Below are 25,589 nucleotides of genomic sequence, written 5' to 3'. Positions count from 1 at the left end.
AAGTTGTTATGCCATAAAAAAATTTAAAATAAGTTTGTGACTCTTATAATGAACAATTTTAACTTACCAAATAATAAGAAATAATATTTGTGAGCAATTAAAAATAATCTCCGTTATAAGTAAATCGATATTACCTTTAGGCGCTCGTCCCTTATTCCTTCATCTATTTTATCAACTGTATTGTGCCTATATTCTTCTTGCACCTTGTCTGTGTACGCACTCTCAGCCTCCTGTTTGACGTTATGTCAAATCGTACTTTTGTGTGAAATTTAATTTCTGATATGAATTGATTAAATTGTTTATATGTATCAAATTGATACATGTGAAAACATATGTATCAAAATGTAGAGCCGTCAATATGGACTAGGCCCGTTGAGCTGGCCCGACCCAGTCTGCAATTTGATGAAGTTGGGCTTCAGGTTTTGCAGCCTATTTAAGAATAGGACTTTTTAACCCGGCCTGGATAAGCCCATGGCCCGTGGGGGTTGAGCAATGTGGGTTGGGCTAGCCTATGGGCCAGCCCGTAAGTCAAATACATGCAACTATTTAGATTGCTCATTACTCCCTCCATTTTAAAAAGAATGACCTACTTTTCTTTTCAGTCCGTTTAAAAAAGAATGACCCATTTCCTTTTTTGAAAATACTTTAATTTCAACTTTTCACATGGCATCTTTAGGGTCATAAGATTAAAGGGCATTTTGGTACATTTGACACAACTTTAATTAAAGGCCACAAATTCAAAAGTCTTCTTTATTTTCTTAAACTTTGTGCCAAGTCAAAGTAGGTCATTTTTTTTTAAACGGGGGAAGTAGTATTTTTATTTGGTTTGAAGGATATCATGATGAAAGTTATTTAATTTTGCAATTAGGAGTATTTTGGGGGGTGTTAGAGACTTAATTAACAAGTATTAACACTATGTAATATTATCTGATAATATTTATGTTTATTAATATTGTCTGATAAAGTTGTTGCCATGTGACCAGGAGGTCACGGGTTCAATCCTTGGAAATAGCCTCTGGCAGAAATGCAAGGTAAGGCTGCGTACGATACACCCTTGTGGTGGGGCCCTTCCCCGGAGACCCCGCATAGCGGTAGCTTTAGTGTACCGGACTGTTCTTTTTAACATTCTAAATTTAAATTATAAAATATTATTTTTTAAAAAGTTGTCTGGTCCGTGAGGCTTGCAACCCACAGAGTAATGTTGTGGGCTTGGTGTTTTTTGGCCCATCATTTTGATGGACTAGTCCGGCCTAGCCCGTCAAACTCAAATTTCGTGTGGGTTAGCCCAGATGGATTGGGTCGACCCGTATTGACGGCTCTATCAAAATGATACATCTGAAAAATATAAGGAACACATATCAAATATTTGTTACTGAAATCTTGATTAAACTTTCTATATGTATCAAAATGATACATATGAGTAACTTAATTATTACATATAAACCATTATGTTAACAGTTTCAACACTTCCAAAAATAACATATAAGCTATCTGAGGCTAATGTTTTGAGCAAGTAGTAACAAATTGATCATACAATTAAGTCAAATTAATTACCTTTAAGCACTTGTCAGCTCCTCCTTCATTGCCACCAACTTTAGATGATTGTCCATCATTCTCCACAATATTCTCACTTTTAGCATCCATGTTATGCTCATTAAGAGATTGAGGAGGATCTCCTTCTCTATTCGGGATATCTTTTTCACTTTCATTCACCGAATAATGAGCAACCTGCAAGATAATAAATTAGAATAATATGGTAACATAGTGATATTAATGATAAGTTGTGAATACCTTGCCATATGAAGCAAAACCTTCTTTCACAACTTCAAAAAGCCTGTATAATGGTCCACCATCAACTTTTCCAGATCATTAAATTTTATGACAACCTACATTGTGAATAACATTTTGAATTTCATGTCAACCTATAATCTATTTTAACATTAACACAACAAACCAAAAAAATGTTATACTTGTAAAAGTCTTAACATAAGACTTTATGTCATCCAAATCTGACTTGGATAGTGATTCTTTTTTCTCTCCAGCAGCAGATGCATTATCGGCATCCTTCATCTCAACATTATGCATAACTTTGTGTTTATCCAAGAAAACATGAGGCTCTGAACGAGCTCTTGATGGACCTGCCAAATGTTTTTCTTTGGACAACTTCTCTGACTATTTTTGTGTCTTTTCTACACGTGAACTCATATTTTCTAACTCCTCAACTATTTTTTGTTTCTTCGCAGGAGGGTGTGAAGACGGACCAGCATCAAGCCTCATCTTTTTCAGAAGGTCTATATTTGAAAGACTACTGAAATCATCAAATTCATGAAGAAAATCAGTCGGAGCTGTCCTTTCAGATTGTTGTTGTACAGATATAGACTGTGCTACATTTGCATCATGATCTATTGGACCAAATGTCAGAGGGTTGGGCAAATCAAGTTAATTCAATTTCTGTGGTAACGGGGATAAATTCATGTATACAAGTTGTACAAAAGAACACAAAATACAAAAAGTTAACAGTACCTTAAAAATTAACAAAACACATACAAAAGTATCACTATAAAAAAATAGTACCTTACTAAACATGTCCTCCATCAAATCCTCATATCTAGTCTTTGCTTTAACCACTTTTCAATTCACCATACTTGGAATTAAATTATTCTCATGAACGGCTATTGATTCATAAACTTCGAAACAACATTCATACTAACAAATTTGAAGAGTGTATGACATGTCATTCAAACGATAATATTGTTCCACCTCATTCATGGACCGACAAATTGAAGCCATCAGTTTCGCAAATGCCAATTTACCCCATGAAAAATGACTATAACTTTCGTCATCCACCATGTGAAAGTCTCGAGCAGTGATATTGACTTTATCTAACTGGGAGAACACAAATGTGTGTATAAAGTACAATATCCCAATCTTTACCTCATCTTTCAGATTTTTTCCCTCTTTTTATTCAAAAAAAGCTTGATCAAGTCACTTCTTTTCACATTTGTTGTCAAATATGAAAAATATTTTTTTTTATAGTCGACATGGTGAAAGGTCTAAATAATTGAAATCATCTTTGTTGCCGATGCATTTCAATTCGATAACGATAGCAAACTCGTACAGTGAAAATCGAAGAATTGTATTATTGACCAATACCCTTAGTTGATCCTGATATGGGTGTTGGACCTCTAAGGTCATCAAACACCTTACTATCGATCCTTGAAAGTTACAATTAGGGAGGTCCAAAAATGACCCAAAACAAGTGCTTCTAAAAATTTTGATTCCTTCATCCTTCAAAACTTCTTTAAGCCTATCTACTACATTGATGTTGTGTGCAGTACCAATTCTTACGTTGTGGGCAGGTCATTTTTCACAACTAAATTAACATTCTGCCAACAACAAAGATTGACAATAACACAAATTAGAAGATGATTCATATGTCAAATGTATCACATATTTATAAATTACAACAACAACAAAATGAGTAGAGAAAGTATTATCATATATGTATTACTAATAATATGTTCCACAGAGAATCACTCTTACACTGTAGGACACTATGTATCTCCAATTAAATATCAGAATATGTATCAAATATTTAGTGTGAACAAAATGTATCACCCATTAATAGCATATGAATCACCCAATAATTAAAATAATAATTGTAACAACCATATGAATCCCCAGAACACCATATGTATCACTCATTATCTAATATGTACACCCATTAAAAATATAGAAACGGTACAAATCGTATGAATCACCATAATATCCATATAATTATAACACATATATCATCCATATGAATCACCATTAAATTATAAACATATATGAATAACTAAATACTTTTATATTTGTATCAATCGATTTTTTATATTTACCATCTAATATGTATCACTTGTGATATCAATACCCGATTCAACGAGGATTTAGGGACATGTTCTATTACCTCATAATCTTCCATTTGCATGTCGGAATTTTGATTTTTAGCAGTAAAAACATGTCTTAAATCTTTAATTTTTCAGGGTCACTGCGCTGCTTTGACCTATTTTCACTAAAACCTTCCTCAGTGTAATCAAAGTTTCCCAGAGTAAAATCCAAATCTTGATTACTAGTAGGAACACCTTTTTGTGTTTCAATTTGAGAAATTCTCAAGATGAATGAGGGTGAATCTTCATTAGCCATTGAAGACCAAACAAATTAACACAAAAGAAGTTAAAGCATATATGGATATTGACTTGTCTTGTTAAAAACTAACTTAAAATTCACATAAAAAAATAACTAACCTCTTTGAAGTAGTTGACAATTTTTAAAATTTAATGATGAAAGATTACGGTTCAAATTAGTTGAAGTAGTGGAGAAGGAAGTTAACTCAAAATCTGCTGAAGGAAGAGATTTTAGGGGAGGGATTTGTGGAAAAAAAGTTGTTACATTAAAGGATGAGAGAAAATCGCGTTAATGGAGGAGAGAAAATCAGGTATGAGATTTACAACATATGTATCAACAGTAAAATTGTAAAAAGGAATTTTATGTAATTTTTAAAAAAGTAAGGGATATTTGGTAATATGGTGTCTTAAGTTTTGAAATTTATGTAATTTATCGATAATATCTATTGATATCCATGTAATAAGACTAAGGGTACATTTGTTTTTATTAAGATTCAAACGTCTAAATCTGAATGTATATCTGAATGATTAAGATGTTGTCTTCAGATCTGAAATCTGAATGATTAAGACTATTTTTCTTTCAATATATGAATATGCAAAATTTATTTATTTGCATATATAATAAAAAATATAATTCAAATAACAAATAATTATATTTTAAAAAATATTTGATTTTAATACAATAAAATTATTATTTGATTAAAAAATATTTATATTTATTAGTGATAATGGAGATGATTTGTAACGGTGATGGTGGTGGTAATGATTAGTGTTAGTGATTAGCATTATTGGTGATGATAATTGTGAAGATAGAGATGTTTGTTATTGTAGTGACTATTATGATGATGGTGATTGGTAGTGGTGGTGGTAGTGATTTGAAGTTGGTTGATGTTAGTAGTTGGAGGTGTTGATTGAGATAGCTTAAAAATGAATGCATTATGATTGACGATGTGTTGGTGGTAGTTTGAGATGTTATTAATTGTGATGGTGGAGATTATTATTAGTAGATATATACTGTAGCAATGATGGTGGTTAAAGCGGTGGTAGAGGTGGCGACACCGGTGACAATGGTGGTGGAAGAAAATGTGTGGATGTTGATAATGTCTTAGTGGTAGTTAGAGGTGGCGCTAGTTGTGATAGATGAGTTGGTTAGTAGTTGGAATTGACCGATAGTGGTTGATGATTGGTGTTGGCATTGGCATTGACATTTACGGTGGTGATAGCGACAAATATAATTAAAATAATGGAGGTGGTAGATATGATAGCGGCTAAAAATATTGGTTAATAAAAATTATGATTGTGAGTGGTGGTGGTGGTGGTTGGTGGTAAGGTGGTGGTTGGTGGTAAGGTGGTGGTTGACAATGGTGGTAGTGGCAGAGGTATTTAGTGGTGGTGACTGATGATTATGGATAGAGTGGTGGTGAATATTATTCAACAGAAGACCTTTTAATGATTAAGACTTAGTTCCTGATCTGAATGATTAAGACCTATTCAGACCTATTAAGAGCCAAAATCTTAATGAAAAACAAATGCACTTAATGGTCTAAAGTCTGAATCATTCAGATTTATACCTCCATTAAGTGTAAACAAATGAGGCCTAAGTGATATCCTTGGTTGAATGTTGAGTTATTCACTTAAAGGACTAGAGATCAAGGCCAAGTTTGGGCTTGTCAGGCACCACACAAGTCAAAAATATTCAAAATTGGCCTTGCTAAGCTATTGCGTCTTCCTTATCTATAATCTATATCTATAATTTATAATATTAAAAGTGTGAATACCGTTAGAAAAGTGAATTGAACTTTTTACCCTTCATTAGAAAGTCTTGTAATAGACAAAACTGTCATTTACTAATTTTTAAAATAATATTTTTTAATATCTAATAATAATAAATAAAACTTGATAAGATAAAAAAGGAAAAAGAACATATTTTTTGATTGAAACTTAAAAGTCATTAACCTTTGAAATTGGAAAAGGTTTAAAAAAGGAGGGGGATGATAAATAGAATTGGCCTAAGTTAAAACAAGAAGGAAGAAAAGGTAATAAAGTATAAGAAGGAAATGATTGGTGCTAAATTCCTAATATTTAGAAATTATCCGTTAACCCTTATATATCAATTAAAAAATTACTTTATATAAAAATAGAATTTTATATTTTTTAAAAAATATATGGTAAGAAAAAATCCTATTGTATTAGGAACAAATTTTCAATAAATTCTAATAAGGTTAAAAAAATCCTCCAATTATAAAAAATTACTTTATATAAAAACATAATTTTATAATTTTTTTAAAAATATATGGTAAGAAAAAAAATCCTATTGTATTAGGAACAAATTTGCAATAAATTCTAATAAGGTGAGAAAAATCCTCCAATTATAAAGATTTATACCTCATTCGTCTCCGGTATATTGGAGTACTTCTCAATTTGTTTGATCATATAATCACGTATAATAAACTTTATAATCTAAATACATGGTTGGCTATATGCAGAAAGAATTTTTCTATTGAATTTTGAAAAATTATCACCTCCACAGGCATTATTTTGTCAATACTAGATAATCTTTATTTTGTGAGGAATATTGACATGGATTTTATAATGATATGAGTTTTTTATTATGTTTTGTAAGAATTATTAGGTTTAATAGTATTGTTTTATTATCTTGATTATCACATTATTTTGTTACAGTTTTTGTTATGTTCAAGTGTATATTATAAATGATTGTTTGGTTGAACTTTACAGAATTTTTTGTTTAAAAATTATGTTTAATTATATTATTCTAATATCTCCGTTATTGTAGGTTTTGTTATGTTATTATCTATTATTTTTCTTGCTTAATATAGGTGGTAGATGAACGTTCGATCGGGCTTTGAGAATTTTTTGTGTAAAAATTAGATTTAATCGTATTATACCGATATCTCCATTATCACATTATTTCTTTGTAGTTTACACGTAAATAAATATTCGATCGAGCTTTGAGAAATTTCTGTGTAAAAGTTAGATTTATATTATTTTGATATTATTAGTTTATTTGTTGTAAAATATTGCTCTGTTAATATTATTCATTATTCACTATGTTACTTGCATTTGTTTGATGTCATTTGATCTAATTTCAAGTTAATGTCCATTTACTCAAAAATTCTTGTGAAAATATATATGATGTTATTTGCAAATATTATTAGTATCTTTTTTATACTTAGTGAGCTATATAAATATTTAGCACATAAAATATTAGATTAAATATATATTGGACAACAAGCTGATTGACAGTTTAACATGAAGCACACGTACACTTGACTGGTAATAATATAAGGTCACAACTTCATTTTTTTTTTAAAAGGTCACACACGAGTATTGAATAAACTAACATGCTATAGTGCTAGCTAGCACCATATTTAGATGCATCCCCTCACAACTTGTGATTTTTGAACAAAGTTTATCAACTTTGATAATTAAAAGCTTCTTCTGTTCTGTTGAAAGTAAAATCGATAAGAATTAAGTGTTAAAATTATTAGTTATTTAAATTAATCATTACTACTTATTTAAGTAAATGTGTTGAAGCTGATAATATGCCATCTCGTAGAAGCAATAGTTATCAGCTCCGATTAGGAATATAATCTTGCTTTTGGCGCAATTACTCCGTGGCTAAAAGCTACTAGCATTCTCCGATTTTTTTAATTATTATTATTATAAACGTTAACAGCTGCTATAGCTAATTCTGTTAGTCCCTATATCAAGTATACTAACGATTATTGGTTGGTGTACATTTTTCATTAATCATGAATCATTTGAAATGATTAGGGATTTGATTGCGTAATTATACATTACAAATTTGTACGTCTAGTATTTACATAAATGTATCCCAACCAAGTTTCGGGGAAATAATCAAGTTTTCAGTACAAATCTGTCTAGTTTTAACATGATATTAGCCAAATTTATCATCCTAATTTAATTCTTTGATTTATCTGATGTTGTACCCGCCCCACATTATGTTGTTTATGTGGAATGCTAAGTTAAGTTGTCCGACATCAATTACAAGATGTGAGATTAATCTCTTGATATAGTTTTAAGCAATCCTCACCTTTTGGAGTTGAGTTAGTCGAACGTTCATACACACGTCCGTCCAAATGAACAAGGCCTATAGCTTGACAAGGAGTGTTATTCCTTATCTAAGCAGAAGCATCGTCATTAAGAATTACTAGTGGCCACGAAAATAGAAAAATCAGCAAATTTATGCCATTGTATCCAGCTTGCACTTTGTTGAAACAAAAATATATCGGAGCCTCATTGATTCATTCCAGCGGGAAGAGAAAATGACCATTTGATGTGGAAATGTAAATATAATAGGTTCTCCAATTAGTACTAGCTAGAAGTATTTAGTCTAGTCTATTATTACACCACATTACTCATTGTCCTTTAATTTATGTAAACTCTCTGTCAGTGTAACACTTTATTGCTCTGATTGCGGCTTCAGTACGAGGTAGTATTTACTCATTTATAATGACAGAAGTAAACGAGTACTCTAGCAGTCTAGCTCCGGCCCCTACATATTGCTTATCGTTTCACCGTACAACCAGCTAAGATACCATGGCCAATGCCCAATGGTACAACTGCAAAAGTTTCTGTTCATTTCACCAGATACTCTTAATGGAAGCCAGTAAAACCTTTCCCAAATGGTGTGGGGAATGTCTTACAATATTAATCTTACCCATAAATTATTATAAACCAAATGGGAGAGCAAATTGGAGAGCCTAACCCAAAAGACTAGTCTAATAGTTGGGAGAATCCATTTGGCTTATAATCCCCTTGGTATTTCTCTATTTCCCCAAAAGACTAGTATAATAGATGGGAGAACTCATTTGGCTTATAATCCCCTAGCATTTCTCTATTTTTCCAATGGGACAATTAGTTCATAACAATCGCCTCCGCTTGAGAATCAACGACCTCGTTCAATTGGTCACGGGCTGGCACCCCTCTTAGGTCCAAGCCACCACTTCGAGTCGAGGCTCCACGCGTGGATCGATCCTCATTGGTCACGGCTATGCTTCCAATGTGGGACAATTGGTTCATAACAATCGCCTCCGCTTGAGAACCAATGACCTCGTTCAGTTGGTCACGGGCTGGCACCCCTCTTAGGTCCAGGCCACCACTCCGAGTCGAGGCTCCACTCGTGGATCGATCCTCGTTGGTCACGGCTGGCACCCCTCTTGGATCCAGGCCATCACTCCGAGTCACGGCCCAACGCGTAGGACTCTCAATGAAAGTACCAATGTTATAAATCAAACGGGAGAGCCCAACCCAAAAGACTAGTCTAATAGGTGGGAGAGCCCATTTAACTTATAATCCCCTTGGCATTTCTCTATTTTTCCAAATGTAGTACAATTTGCTCATAATATAAATCCTTGTCAAAGACATTCCACTAGAGCAACGATAACAGTACAGAAACAAAATTAAACTTCAGTTGGTTCACCTTACTGGGTTTTTGGCCATGAAAATCAAAAGTTTTTGGAGTTGAAATTTGGAGTTGTGTTTGGTCATAAATATAAATTGGAGTTGTTTTTTACTTTTTGTAAGAGAAGTAAAAGTGAAAAAAGTGATAACGAGATTAATTTGTTTTCACTTTTCTAAATACAATTCCAAATTATATTTGAAAATTTTGGGATCAAACACTGCAGTTCTCACTTAAGTGAAATAATTTTTTGAAAAAAAGTTTGATGTGTTGAATGCCTTAACAACCCACAATGCCACCTTCAAGCTATAAAAATTCAATGGCCCAAAAGAAAATGAAAGGAAGACCAGGGAAAGGACAGGTGAGAAATCACAACTTTTGACTTGGAATTTGCAAAAAAAAAAAATACTATATACCGTCCATGCTTAGGTTTCCCATAATCCATGAATCCAAATCTATACTTAGTTTTCCATTTTGAGCTTGCAAATATGGTAAGATCAATTTTGGTGAAAGTTAAGACTGATAGATTCCAACTGTTTCCGTGTGAACGAGAATACGTATATGATATCACACTGCCTGTGGCACAATCCACTTTCAGAAGTGTTCGTGGAATTACATCGTCAGAGTTTCACATTTGTAGTTTACAAGACTCAACAAACTAACTAAAAGTTACCTAAATACTTGATATAACATTTAAAAATCAGTTTTCACTATTAAATTTCTCATTCTGCAGGTACTTCAACACTCCATAGGCAACTGTACCAGCCACGAACAGGAAGACCGTCGGAGTAAAGGATGGATACAGATACTTCACAAAAAAATTGTCCCATGCATCGGGTAAAAAACCTAGTTGCAACAGAAGAGTTAGAAAATTGCCATGTGGAGATATACACATCCAAAGTAATTGCTCATAGATCCAGCTGTAATGTGAAACTAATTTATCAAAACACATAAGAAAGATTTAGAATGTGTGTGATGAACACACAACTCATGTAAAACTACTTTTTGTAAGTTGTTGAAACTGTAATCAATCTAATCATAATCTGTAAGTTACAAGAACAAATGTTCAACTTTTGATGCAAAAGATGTTGTGAGAAATTGTGATCATAGACTCTACTAATGCTCAATCATGCTTCCTAACTTGATGTTGTTGCTATTAAGGATAACTTGTAGGAAACATGAACACCAAACTTTATGGAGCCTATTTCAATTGTTTTCATGTCCAAATCAGCAGTAATAGATTACTAGAGAGACACCTATAGAGACCAACGGATACGTGTCTCCTAGTTTTTGTTTTCTTAAATCTCCATCTATACCACGCTATCGTACACCATTACGTTAGTAGTTTCAAAATTTTCTGCCTTACTAGGAATTTTGATCTTCCGCAAGTATTAGAGTTTCGCTTTAATAATATTTTCCTATGCAAAAAAAAAAAAAAAAAAAAAAAAAAAAAGAAAGTTCTAATAGCTTCTTCAAAATGTGTGCAGCTCTCGGAGCAACTTGAGGAATGGTGACTGAATACCACTTTGTTGACTGGCACCCTTTCTGGTCGAGAACTGGAGAGAGAGTAGCCAATGAGCAGACCATCATAACCATAGAAACTTCCAAATGGAGATTTTCATTTTTGAAACTTGAATGAGCCTAGCACTAGTTCAGCACTGATCTACATATGTTTTAATGTAAATTCCAAAATTAAAATCTTTGAAACTTTCAATACAAGTGAAAGTGGTAAACTATATGGTAATATAGTGAGCTCCACTTCATTTATGAGGAAACTGCCAAATCCTGGATAGGTCACCAAGGAGATCTTGTGCATATTTACTCTCTTTGTACTTTAGGAATTATCCTTAACTTTATCAGAGGCAAATGAGGCAATTCATGTGTCCATTTGTGAACTAGGAGATTTACTCAAAAGGTATGGAACATGGTCAGAACTGTTAAAATTGGCTCTGAGGTGAATTAAGAATTCCTTACAGTCCGTGTGTGCCTCTTCAACCCCCCCAACCACCACCACACTCACACAACAATAGTCCATCGCCCAATGTCTAACACTTACTAGACACACAAGACCGTGAACTCTGGCTCAACGAAAAATGTCAATATTTTTGTCAAACTATTTTTTCAATTGATGTAGATTAACAAATATAAACAGCATCTAGTATTCTTTATTTTTTCCATTGTATTCTTTCAGATTTTTCTAAAGTTCTTCAAAATTAGTATGTGATGCTTTTTTTCCTCTACGTATTTGTAATTCTAAAATTATTGGTGGTAGTTTGGTGCATGGTGATGGTGCTGATGTTGGAAGGTGGAGTTGGTGGAGGGAGAAGAAGAAGGTTAAAAAAAATTACCAAAGAAAAAAAGCTTACCAGTGGTAGTTAAAGGTGGTGGAACGTGGACTTGGTGGAGGAAGAAAAAGGGAAGAAGAAGAAGAAGTAGAAGAAGGTAAAAAAAATTGAAAAATCATAAAACAGAGCTTCTCACGCGCCTAAGTTTCGTGCAACACACACAATGTGCTATGTCAGCAAAAGGTGGCAAAATGAGACACTTGGACACTTGTTTAGGTGCTTAAAATGAATAATGGTTGGTTGAGGTGCCAAAATGAAAGTTCGTGCCAAGTTTAGGGGGTTGGCAATGTGTTTGGCCTATTTTTTACAGCACTTTTTTAATGCTATTTCAATAATAAGCTCAGCATCTTTGAAAAAACAATGTGACAGAGTTATCCTTTGTATTACTTACAATTAATAACTATATCTAGTTTTCATTTTCTATTGAGAAAGGTGATGTAGTTGTTACCATCATTATTTTTTTTCTCAACTCAAGTGTGCTTTCATATCTGACTGATGCACTTAGTTAAGGCACAGCCATGTCATATAAGTCATAGGCATATCACTATTTTTCATAGATGTAATGCACATTACTGATTTCAAAAGATCACCCTGGGAGTAAGAGATCATGACTTAGAAACATCATTAAACACAGGAAATGTTCGTTCGTGATATATCCCAAGAATAATTAGGAAACATCATGTAAAGTATATTAGCTTATTGCTACCCAATGACATAATTTGAGTATGCAGTGGGGTGATGTAAAAAAAATCATACTAGTGAATTAAAACAGGTAATAGAGTGACACACTAAGATTTTGAACATGTGATCTAAAGCAACTTTTGAACTCCTTTGCCACTACAATAGAATCTTCTCTTATGTTAAGGGGATTCAACAGTTCATATATAACAAAAAGAGTTTGTTTTTGACTGATTTGCACAGTAAAATTTCTGAATTTCCGATGAAGGGAATTGAATTGAACTCTTCCCCTCTATTTAGCTGCGCTCTTACTTATAAATGGGAAGAGGCAACCAAGAACAAATAGAGACTAGACACATATACAAGTAACCTGTGCATCTAAAACAAGTACTAGAGTGTCACACCTAGGATTTGAACATGTGATCTAAGCAACTTTTGAACCCCTTTACCACAACACTAGTCTCTTATGACAAGGGGATTAACCAAAACAGTTTGCTTTGCCCTATTTGCACAGTACAATTTCTGAATTTCCTGATGAAGGGAATTTAATTGAGAACCTGGGCCTAACTCAGCCAGGAAAGATAGCTCACGAGGAAGGATTGCGCAAGTACATATAAGCAAACCACTGGTCCATCCCCACCCCCCACCCCCCAAACCAATGTGGGAAATCTAACCAACTCTAACAATAACCAAGAACCTAAAAGTTAATCAGATAATCACTCACTTATCAAAAGAAAAGAAGCTACTCTTTATATTTACTAAGCGTGAAGAAAAAAGGAGCGAAATTAGAAAATGCAATTAAAGGGTGGGCAATGATTTTACCAGAGGCAGCAAGGAGAATACCCTCTACAAGGATAATTCCGCCAAGTCCTAACCAAGCAAGAAGAAAAGCACTCTCATTTTTCTGAAATTCCTTCGATTCCACCGCTGGTTGGGTAGCAAAACTGGGCTTCTGAATGGGTTCTCGTCGAATAATTGTGTCCCTCTCTCTTTTCCCCTTTTGTTGTTTCTTCTTCGATGTCGAAACAGATGAGCCAAAACCTAAGGAACTCGAGCTGGAGCTGGTGGCCTTCTTGGTCACCGTAGATGATGATGATGATGATGGGGTGTCCTCTCTAGATTTACTATCATCAGAAGAAGAAGTGTCCTGGAATTTGATGGACAAATTTCTGAGGGGATGCGGGTAGGTGTGGGAGTACTGGAGAAGAAGATGAGGTCCCTTGGTATGTGGTGAGTTCAATAGTAGCGCCATTTTCAGTTTTGTTTGTTCAACTCCCTCTTTTTCTTTTCTTTTTTCCTTCTTTAATTATCACCCCCAAATCAATTGGCTTTTGGATGGGATCAAGTAGAATACAACCGTACAACATTAGAAGGACGAAAATATTTTCTTCGGAAAATAAAGTGAGTTTCTCATTTGTTTTTTTAATTGAAAAATATTTTCTTTGATACTGGATTATGGTAGGTGTGCATTGGTCGGTTTAGTTCGATTTTATGTATTATTGGTTCAGTTTATCAATTTTTGTTTTTTAAATATACAAAATCAATAAGATATTCTTATCGGTTTTCGATTTTTGGTGTTTAACGGTTCGATTTTCGGTTTAACCGATAAGAAAATATTCATAAAATAAAAATAGTAACAACCAAAAAAAAAAAAACTTAGTTGCTGCCAAAATTATAAGCAATGCGTTTTAGTTTATAAGAATCTTCAAATTTGAACTGAATGTTAGTTTGGAAAAAAACTGAATCCTAATTATTGAAAGCAACTAAATCCTTCAAGCTTTCCAATACGACAACACCCAAGCTTTGTATTATGTCTTTGTTGTACTGAATAGGTTAATACTTTATAAATCTGAATAAGTAGTGTGTGTGTATATATATATATATATATATATATATATATATATATATATATATATATATATATATATATATATATTATTAATATAAATATTTATATATATAACACAAATAGAAGTAAAACAATAATTTAGTGTATCCTTAAACCGATAATCCAACAAGTTAAAATCAAAATCGAACCGCTTACCCAATAAAATTTTTTATAAACCAATAAAAAATCGTTAACCCAATAACATTTTTATCGGTTTGGTTTATTGGTTGGTTCGGTTCTTGCACACTCTAAATTAAGGAATTAGTGCACCCTTCAAAACAACATAGCAACATTCTTTTGAAAATTTAAAAAAAAATCTATTTGAGGAGAGATGAGAGATATTTTGTTCCACTACAGAAAATTATTTGATTCTTGTCTTTCAAAAAAGTTTTATGACATACCCAAATAATCATTTATAGGATTTAATGATTCCTAACAACGAATTCATCTCTTTCAGAGTGATAATAAGTGAATATTTTACTTACTTTTTAGTGTTTGATAAGTAAATTACATTGTCTTAAAAATAAGCAAAATAGCTTGATGGATTCTTGTACTTGGTCTAATTTGTAAAGTGGATACTCTTACTTATACATTTGTCATCTGAACCACGCAATTCAATATTTTAAACTCTTATTTGCTCATGTGGCATTAATTTGATGATTTGGCAAAATGGGTGTAAAACACGCGCATTTTAGCGTGTGAAGCCAATTTTTTACCTCTAATTTTTTTAAAATAACTGTAATTTTTTAAAAAAGAAATAAAAAAGGACCCTTCTTCTTCATCCCCCACCTCCCGCACCAGTCTCATTCCCCATTCCTCTATTTTTTACTTCTTCTCCATCAAATAAACTGCTACACATACATACACGAAAAACAGGGGAGGGGAGCAAATACTCCATAGACGAAAAAAGGGATTTAGAGGAGGAAAATAGTAGGCAAAAATTAGGAGAAAGATAGAGAAAAATCAAATAGATCGAGAGAGAAATAGAACAGGGAGAGGGAAATTGAGTGAAAGAAAAAGAGTTGGTCGGAGAAAAATAGAGAAAGAGTAATCAGAAAAGAGTGACAATCAAAGAAAATAGTGAGAAAAATAGAGTGAAAAAAAGGAAGAAACAACAGTTTAGGCCACTCGAATTTTTCGGCGAAATATCGCCAAAAACACCATCTTAATCGGCGACCAAACGACCCCTGTTGTTGACTCCGGTGACAATCTTTTGAAAATTGCTAACCTCCCACCCCTGCACCAGCCCATCTCCCTCACCCTGCACCAAATACCCCCACCAGTTCCCCACTTTCCTCATGACTTTTTTTTTTACAAAAAAATTTATAATTTTGTCATATAATAGAAACTCCCTTTACTATTATTATTATCTGATATCTATGTCGGCGACGGCAGAAGACTGTTGCTCTGCTTGATCGATCTCATCGGCTTGGTCACCACAACTTTTCGATTCTGACAGGTTTGCCGCCACGATGCTATTGGCGGTGTTGACCGTAGTGCTAGAATTGTCAGCCATAGGAAGAGAAAAGAGAGTAGGAAAGTAAAAAAAAAAAGAGTAAGTAGTATAAGAAAGATTATATATTTAAATATTTAATTTCCTATGTGGCATGTACGTGTCATTGAAAAATGACATGGCATGCCACGTGTTGGCGAGTGTATTGCACTCATATTAGTTGGATGAAAAAAGATTTAAAATGTTATGTTTTGATGGGTAGAGGGTTTAAAATATTGAGTTTTATTGAGTTGAGTGGTTCAGATGACAAATGTATAAGTAAGAGTATCCACTTTACAAATCAGACCAAGTACAAGGGTCCACCGAGTTATTTTGCCCTTAAAAATATATGTATATTCTTACTATATAGAAGCATGAGTGGCAGCTGTTGACACCCAATTTTGACCTCCCGATACTAGTTTTGGGCTGCTATTTAATCAAAATTATTTAATTTCAATTATTAATATTTTTACACATTTTTCTTATATTAAATACATATTGACGTGTCACATTCATAACTTAGAAAAATGCACAAACTATTTTATTATCATTTAGTATCATTTTTATAATCAAATACGACATTTATATAATTTTATTAATATTTATTAAATTATTTTTTCACGTAATTGTGCACACTCACATTTTTGTAAATACATTGCCTAGTTTCTCATTATTATTATTATTATTATTATTATTATTATTATTATTATTATTATTATATTGTTATCATTTATTGTTATGATTATTATTATTATTATCCTTACTATTATTTAAATAATAGCCTATTAAATCAGTTTATTTAATCTATTTATTTTCTGACCCAATTTTTACCACAATATATCAATTCTAGCCTAAGTTCTATTCAATTTATTACAATTATAGCCAAAATTGATTCAATTTTTTAAACCCCCAAATTAAAAGCCAATTGTTGACCTTCTTTTAAATAATTTTGATCTCAGTCGTTGATCAAAACTAATCCAACGGCTGAGATCGTTTCAATCCCCTTCCTTTTTAAAATTAAAAGAAAACCCTAATCCTCATCACCCAAAAAAATAAGCCACACCCTTTTCTTCCTCTCTCTATGATGAAATCAACAGGAACCCAAACTGAAAACAACCAATGGAATAGTGCAAAATAGGAAAATAAGAAGAAGCAGCTAAGTAACTAGCAGCTAGGGTAATTTCATTAGATAATGAGCTAAGAAAATGGAACATTACAATTTATAGTACTTCTCCAACCCTAGATGACTCATCACTGTACTATTATCAGATAAGAATGGAATCTTCCATTAACAATTTCTGACAAGGACTAATAAAGGACTTCTAGATAATTTCTAGGACTAAATATACAATTTAAGTAACTTCTTATTTAAAAGATAAAGGTCCTAAATGCAAAAACTCATTTTCAGCTTATTTAACTAACTTAACTATTGGGTACTACTTCCTAGCACTAGGTTCCTTTGGTCTTGATCCTTCTCAGCCACTTTTCTCCATGCTAGTTTGTAACACTTCTCTCTCCTTAGAAACTTCCTTGTCCTCAAGAAAGAGAGCTGGAAACCTCTGTTTCACAACATAGCAATATTCCCATATTGCTTGCTCCCTGGACATATCCTTCCAATGAATCAACACTTGGGTGACTGCCTTATTTTCTTTCTTAATCATCCTTTTATCCAAGATAGCCTGAGGTTCCACACAGTAAGGACTTGCTAAGGCAACTATGGGGGGATGATTGATAACAACAGATATTTCATGACAAGGTTTGAGCTGGGACACATGGAAGGTGGGGTGAATAGCCACTTGAGGATGAAGGAGTAATTTGTAAGCCACTGGTCCTACTCTTTGAATGATCTGATAAGGTCCATAGTATTTAGAAGATAACTTGTTGAAGTTCTGACTAGAGAGAGTGTGCTGTCTATAGGATTGTATTTTTAAGTATACCCAATCGCCTTCTTGAAGCTGTCTGTTACTTCTACCCTTGTTAGCTAAAGATGTCATTCTCTATTGAGCCCTGTGTAAATGAAATTTGAGCAACTGAGCCTTGAACTCCCTTGCTACTAAACTTCTGTCCACCTCTAAATTAGTAGCTTCTCCTGTCATGTACGGCAAGTGGAGTGGAGGTGGTTTCCCATACAAAACTTCATAAGAAGTGGTTTGTATGGCTGAGTGAAAGGTAATGTTATACCACTACTCTGCCAAGGGCAAGTACAATGACCAATCAGACTGACTATCTGAACAATAACACCTGAGGTAAGTTTCCAAGGTCCTATTCAATACCTCTGTTTATCCATTTGTTTGAGGATGGTAGGAGGTCGAGGTGCTGAGAGTAACCCCATGTACTGAAAATAACTCTTGCCAGAACTTGCTTATGAAGATAGAGTCCCTGTCACTAACAATATTTTCAGGCATCCCATGCAACTTGTACACTTAGTCCAGAAAAACTTGTGCAACAGAAGCTGTTGTATAGGGGTGACTAAGAGCTATGAAATGTCCACTCTTAGTCAACCTACCTACCACCACCAAACTAGTAGATTTACCTCTTGATTTGGGTAATCCGTCAATAAAGTCCATACTGATATTGGACCAAATGGTATCAGGAATAGCCAGGGGTTGTAATAAACCGGTGAGGCAGCTGCGTCATACTTGCTTCTTTGACAAATAGAGCATCCTTTGACATAGTTGTTGATATCATCTCTCATTTTCTTCCAGTAAAACATAGCTGAAACCCTCCTATAAATATTTTACATACCTGAATGCCCCCCATTAGGGTTGTTATGCCACGTATGCAGAATCTCTTGCCTCAGAGGTTGATCATTTCCCACTACTAATCTGCCATACCTTCTTAATTGTTCATTAATATAAGTGAACCCCTTAAGGTTGGCTTTATGAGTCTGTACCTTGGAAATGAGGCTCAACATCTCAGAATCATTGTTCCAGCTAGTTTTGATCCTATGGAAGAGTGTAGTCCCTGAAGGAATAACAGACATCAAGAATAAACTTGCACTTGGAAGTCTAGACAAAGAATCAGCTGCCTTGTTTTCTCTTCCCTTCTTATACTCAATCAAGAAATCATATTACATCAATTTAGCTATCCATTTCATTTGAGTTTCGGTGTAAAGTTTCTGTTCCAGCAAAAACTTAAGGTCTTTCTGATCAGTCCTAACCACAAAGCTCCTTCCCAAGAGATATTGTGACCACTTGGTAATAGCCAGTACCAAAGCCAACAATTCCTTGTCATATACAGACAAAATTTGATGCCTTGGGACAAGCCTTTACTAAGATAAGCCAAAGGGTGGTCCTCTTGTATCAACACAGCTCCCACTTCAATGTCACATGCATCAGTTTCCACTACAAATTGTAGTAAATTATTAGGCAGCTTTAACACTGGTGCAGAAATTAGAGTACTCTTTAGTTGCTAAAATGCTCTTGTGGCTTCATCACTCCATATGAATCCTTGTTTCTTTAATAAGTCAGTGAGGGGTTTACTTATGATGCCATAGCACCAGATGAACCTTCTATAATAACCAGAAAACCCTAAGAATCCTCGTAACTCTCCTAATGTCTTAGGTATAGGCCAATCTTGAACAACTTCAATTTTTTAGGGATCAGTTTCTACCCCCTCTGCAGAAATAATGTGGCCTAAGTACTCCACCCTGGTAGCACCAAATGAACACTTAGCCTTTCTCACTAACAATTTATGCTGGATCAAAAGCTTAAATGTGATTCTTAAATGCTGCAAATGCTCTTCCATGTTCTTGCTGTATATTAAGATATCATCAAAGAAAACTAGGATGAATTTCCTGAGATGTTCTCTGAATATGTAGTTCATGAGCCTTTGGATGCTAGAAGGTGCATTTGTGAGGCCAAAAGGCATCACTAAGTACTCATAATGGCCTGAATAGGTTTTAAATGCAGTTTTCTGAACATCTTCGGCAGCCATCCTAATTTGATGATACCCTGGCCTCAAGTCTAATTTAGTAAAAACGTGTACTTCTCCTAGCTTATCTAACAACTCTTTAATGAGTGGAATTGGGAACTTGTCCTTTATGGTCATTTTGTTGAGAGCTCTATAGTCAACACAAAGCCTCCAAGAACTATCCTTCTTGCCAACAAGGACTACAGGAGAAGCATAAGGGCTACAGCTTGGTTGAATAATCCCTTGGTCAAGCATCTCTTGAACCAATTGCTATATGATGTCATTCTGTCTAAAAGAATACCTATATGGTCTAGCATTTACTGGATTGTTGTCTTTGTGCAATGGAATCTGTGATCGAAGGTAGACCTGCTTGGAGGTAGTTGCTCAGGATCACCTAAGAGCTTCTGGAATTATTTAGTCAATGTTAAAATTTATGGATGGATAACCTCTGCATCCTCATTAGGGGACTTACCTACCGGTAACACCTTGATCATGAATAGTTGTGCCCCATTCTGAGATATTTTTCCCAACCCTTTAGCACCAACCAACTTAGTGCTCTCCTTGATTCCTTTAAGCACCACCTTCTCTCCCTTATACATGAATCCTAAAGTTAGCTTCTGAAGGCTCAATTGCAAATCTCCAAAGGGCAGCAACCATTGCACCCCTAAGATCATATCACATGACCCTAATGGTAGCAATAGAAAACTGTCTATAAATATAACCCCTTGCATCATCCAAGTGAGATTCTTACATACCTCAGTATTTAGTCTAGCTCCTTCATCTGCTACATTAACAGACTGAGGTTTCACTGTAACCACTTCCCAACCTAGCTGTCTCACTAGTTTTTCATCAATAAAATTATGAGTACTGCCAGGGTCTATCAATATGTTCAAGGGTCTGTGTTCACTATATCCAACCACCCTTTAGGTGCAGTAACCAGAAACTCCATTCAAAGAATGAACAGAGATATAACACACCTCTTTTTGGGGATCCTCAACTTCCTTTTCACCCTTCAGCTCAACTGGATCTTCTGTTTCTTGAAAATTGTCCTCCTCATGGACCTTAAGGAGGTATAATTGTTTATTAGTTTGATATTTATGGCCTGGTACAAACTTCTCATCACAAAAGAAACAAAGTTCCTTCAATCTCTTCTCGCTCATCTTTGCAGGAGTGAGCCTCTTGGTATTTCTCCTATTAAGATTGACAGGTTGGTGACTCCTAGGTTGGGGTTACTCCTTTTTGCCTGATAACCCTCTAGATCCACCTCCATATATACCCCATTTAGAATGAGGTTGTCCACCACTATAGTAGGAAGACCTAGCCAGTTTCAATTGAGCATTCACCTGAGCTTGAGCATTCCTTGCCAACTGATATGCTTGTGGCAGAGAGTAAGGTCTATGATTCTTTACTGTATAGCCAATCTCTGGCTTTAATCTAGCTATGTAAGCACTAATAGCATATTCAGGAAGAATGACCAGCCTAGTCATGATACTATTAAACTCTCTTTGATATTCCTCAACTGTTCCAGTTTGTTTTATCATTTTTAGCTCAGCCATTAGGTCTACATACTCAACCCCAAACCTATCCATGAGAGCATAAACATATTCTTCCCATAAAGGATAGGGTAAATGAGATCTACTCCTTAGATAAGTTAAGTGCCATTCAATTCATCAAAGTGTATGGAGGCTACTCTTACCTTCATGTGATGAGCTACCTCATCCAAAGAAAAAAACTGCTCAACCCTGCATAACCAAGCTCTCAAGTTGGTGCCACTAAACCTTGGAAACTCCATCTTGGCCAACCTAGACATGGTTGATCCTCCTTGACCATTGTGTCCCTGTTGTGCTGTAGAATTTGGTGGTGTAACTCCGGTGTGGCTACCACCAACTTGTGTCCTGATTAGAGTTTGACCAGCTGAAGCCATGTTGTTAATTGGGATCTCCATGTGAGCTGGGAAGGAGGGTATAGCTCCACCCCCCATTGCATAACCAGTTGAGTGAGTAGGTGGTAACCCACCAGCAACGCTGGGCACCCAAGCTGCAGGATTACCAGAGGGGGTATATATCTCTCCTCCATCTTGAACCTCCACACATTTTCCTCTATCAAACCTCCTCGTTTCTTTTATGGATTCTTTTAATTCCACAAAAGCCTTTTCATGTTGATTCTCTAGCTGAGTCTGTCTAAGAGAGAAATTAGCCATTTTAATTGTCATCCTCTCGAACATAGATTTAATCTCATTTATATCTGTAGACATTCTGATTTTAACCCACAGAGCTCAAGGAAAGTGCTTTGATATCAAATGATGCAAATCAACAGGAACCCAAACTGAAAACAACCAATGGAACAGTGCAAAACAGGAAAATAAGAAGAAGAAGTTAAGTAACTACAGATAGGGTAATTTCATTAGATAATGAGCTAAGAAAATGGAACATTACAATTTATAGTACTTCTCTAACCCTAGATGACTCATCACAGTACTATTATCAGATAAGAATGGAATCTTTCACTAACAACTTCTGACAAGGACTAATAAAGGACTTCTAGATAATTTCTAGGACTAAATATATAATTTAAGTAACTTCCTATTTAAAAGATAAAGGTCCTAAATGTAAAAACCCATTTTTAGCTTCTTTAACTAACTTAACTGTTGGGTACTACTTTCCCAGCACTAGGTTCCTTTGGTCTTGATCCTTCTCAGCCACTTTTCTCCATGCTAGTCTGTAATACTCTATCCTTTCTCTCTCTTTCTAAACCCAACTTCTACCAACTACCTTCGTTCGCCACTTCGACCAATAAGAGCACCGGCGTTGCCATCGTCCTCACCCCAGGGATGACCTCCTCCGCTCGGTCTCTCATCGCCGCTAGCAAGGGAGCCACTCCAGACGCCGCTGTTTCAGATGCCAACAACCGCATCTCCTTCTGCCACTACCGATTAGCCTCCGTCCAGCGCGAGACATCTGTCACCGCTGCGAGCAACTACGCAACCAATGAGCAAACCAACTAACATCGTCGCCGCCATTGCCAGCGCCAGATCCGCTGCTTACCCTCTTCACCCTTACTGTCGGTAAGAGACCATAGCCATGCCGCCACTCCATTCTCTGCATCTCTACCACCAATCAGCCTCAAAACCTTTCTCCCGCTGCCGCTGCACGACCATGCAGTCACGAGTTTATCCTATTTTTCCTCACCGGAGGTCATGATCAGTGAGGTATCGATTGGTAACCTCTCCGACCATATTTGATTGATAGAAATCATCACAGGTTTCGTCTATTATTAATTTTATATTAATCTTTATTTTAATCTTACTTTTCGTGATCTAAAATCGACTAAACTTGGCTAATGTTATTGATTATTAATTTTGACATTGATTTCTGTGATTTGGGTTTACTGATATGTTTAGGCTCTCACATACATGAAGTTGGTGACACTTAACTAGGTTGTTGGTTGTTTTTCAACTCTTGAAATCATTATTCTTGCTTGCGACTTGTATTTTGTTTGATTTGTTTGACATTGATGAAAAATTTGTTTCATAAGCTGCACATTTAGTGTTTGCGGAAAATGATTAATCTTGTTTTTACTCTTGACTGAATATTATGAAACTGATTGCGCATGTAATTTTGATGATTTGATGATCTGAGTTGATTGGATGCATAATTAACCTTAGTGATTAAGGAACATTCTTATATGATTAATTGCCTTTTGTTTTCTATTCTTTTTATGGTAATTAGCAGCCTTTTTTCTCATAACATCAGACATATTCCATAAGTCTATTCGTGGTAAATATATAATTTGTGCATAGAACTATACAAGTACAGAAGTAATTACAAGTATTCTAACACTCCCCATCAAGCTGGTGCATAGAAGATATATGTACCAAGCTTGTCATGGATGTAACTAATATAAGAATCGGTGAGGGATTTGGTGAAGATATCTGCAAGAAAACTGATAAGGACTGTTTTGGACGTCTTGGAGACCTCAATTGAAACGAAACAAACTGAAAAAATGATTCAAAAAGTAGTAAATATTGTTGTAAAGTCGATGTGTTGCTGGAAAATTGCCTAAAACTAGTATAAAATATACGGGTCATCTCGAAATTAAAAGACGAGTAGATCTTGCACATGATAGTCACTGAAAACTTAGCCGAAACATGCTCACACGCCGGATTATTAGATTTGATGGCTGAAAAGTGACTACAATCTGAGGGAAAAAAAGTATATGGGTAGGGTCCGAATGATGACACTATCCTACTGGAAAAAAGAAATATGTGTAGGGTCGGAATGATAGCACGACCTTATTTGAAATAAAAATTATATGAGTAGGGTCGGAATGACGGTACGATCCTACTGGAAAAGAGAAATTATATGGGCAGGGTCGAAATGATGGAACGACCCTACTGAAAAAGATCTGAGGAGTCATCGGAAAGACGTACGAAACTATGTAAATTAAATCTGAGGAGTCACCAGAAAGATGTATGGTGCTATGTAACTCAGATATGAGACAGTAGTCCAAAAAGATACACGGTGCTATACAAATCAGATATGAGAAAATAGTCACCGAAAAGAAATACGATGCTAAGAAAAATAGATATGAAAAAGTAGTCGCCGAACAGATGCATGGTGCTACGCAAAGATATGAGAAACTAGTTACTAGAAAGATACACAGTGAGTCAGTGACCCAACTTTTGCTAACATAATCATTGGCCAGACAGGCGGCATATATGGATTATAGCCGTGCGCTGGCAGCGGAAACTCTTTGATTCTTTACCAAGATCGTGGAAACTTTGATACCATGTGAAGAAATATAAGAGAAGAATATTATTGAATTGTTGAACTACATTATTACATGGAGACCCTATTCATAGACAATACATTCCAATCCTTTTCCTAATAGGACACTATATTACAATCTTGTTCCAAGTAGAATTTTATATGTTATTCCTATTCCTACTCATATTCTAACACAATTCTTGATGTTTTAAATTAATATGACATCTTAATTTAGTCAAGTGTCAAGGCGGAGAAGTATCGAGAATAATGTGTTGTCCCTTCCAGCATATCGGGAACAAACAAGTCCAAGGGAGCTAAATAGAGGGAATATTTGCGCAAATTCATTTCAACCTGGTATGTTGGGTAAGCTATCAGATTACAATGAGCTCATATTCGTTCATATTACATTTCGTAATTTATTTATGTTCTTTCTTTACATGTTAGGCTTGTTGTCTATAAGCATTATTAAAATAGCCCATCTCATGCTATTGTAAATAAACCAGCTAAATAAAGTTTTATGTATGTTGTTCTTTCATACAGTTCTTAGATTATTTATGCCACTAACTGAAACAAATTAGAGCGTAAGTTATTTCTTTTAAATGGACTAACTAGGAATGTTAGATAAATGAAATGAAAATGAGAGAGGATACTAATAACCCTTTTGTGGGATTTGATGAGAACCTGTTGCGCTCAGTTGCCACTGAATTATGAAATCTTTACTTCATTTTGTTTTTGTTCTATATTAACTTAAAGAGTTGTTCACGGGGTTTTCTTCTTAGTAGTAGATGCAAATTAAGCTAACTTTTGTAATTGACCAAACTTCTTATCATTTCCTTTGGTAATTTTGCTGCATCTTCTTAATGTGTTTAATGGAACTCTTCATATATACTTTATCAAAGATA

At 34.7% G+C, this 25,589-nt stretch overlaps 1 protein-coding gene across 1 annotated transcript; it reads right to left on the bottom strand.

Moving 5' to 3' along the window:
* Positions 1 to 10,142: 10,142 nt before the first annotated feature.
* LOC107863421 (protein LPA2) lies at positions 10,143 to 14,015 on the bottom strand. The gene is made up of 2 exons (XM_016709330.2): positions 13,452 to 14,015; positions 10,143 to 10,452 (listed from the first exon to the last, which is right to left on the bottom strand). Exons 1-2 carry the CDS (start codon positions 13,879 to 13,881, stop codon positions 10,307 to 10,309), a joined length of 576 nt encoding a protein of 191 aa, XP_016564816.1. The 5' UTR covers positions 13,882 to 14,015; the 3' UTR covers positions 10,143 to 10,306.
* Positions 14,016 to 25,589: the final 11,574 nt, after the last annotated feature.

The sequence above is a fragment of the Capsicum annuum genome, chromosome 3 (assembly GCF_002878395.1).
Source record: "Capsicum annuum cultivar UCD-10X-F1 chromosome 3, UCD10Xv1.1, whole genome shotgun sequence".
Taxonomy (NCBI): domain Eukaryota; kingdom Viridiplantae; phylum Streptophyta; class Magnoliopsida; order Solanales; family Solanaceae; genus Capsicum; species Capsicum annuum.
This window is presented reverse-complemented; position numbering and strand designations above follow the sequence as displayed.

Bases quoted from the DNA above. Each gene is read 5' to 3' on its own strand.
- LOC107863421 (XM_016709330.2), bottom strand. From the start codon at position 13,881: ATGGCGCTACTATTGAACTCACCACATACCAAGGGACCTCATCTTCTT. The intron at 10,453-13,451 runs GTAAAATCATTG...TGTTGCAACTAG, and splicing joins TATTCTCCTTGCTGCCTCTG to GTTTTTTACCCGATGCATGG.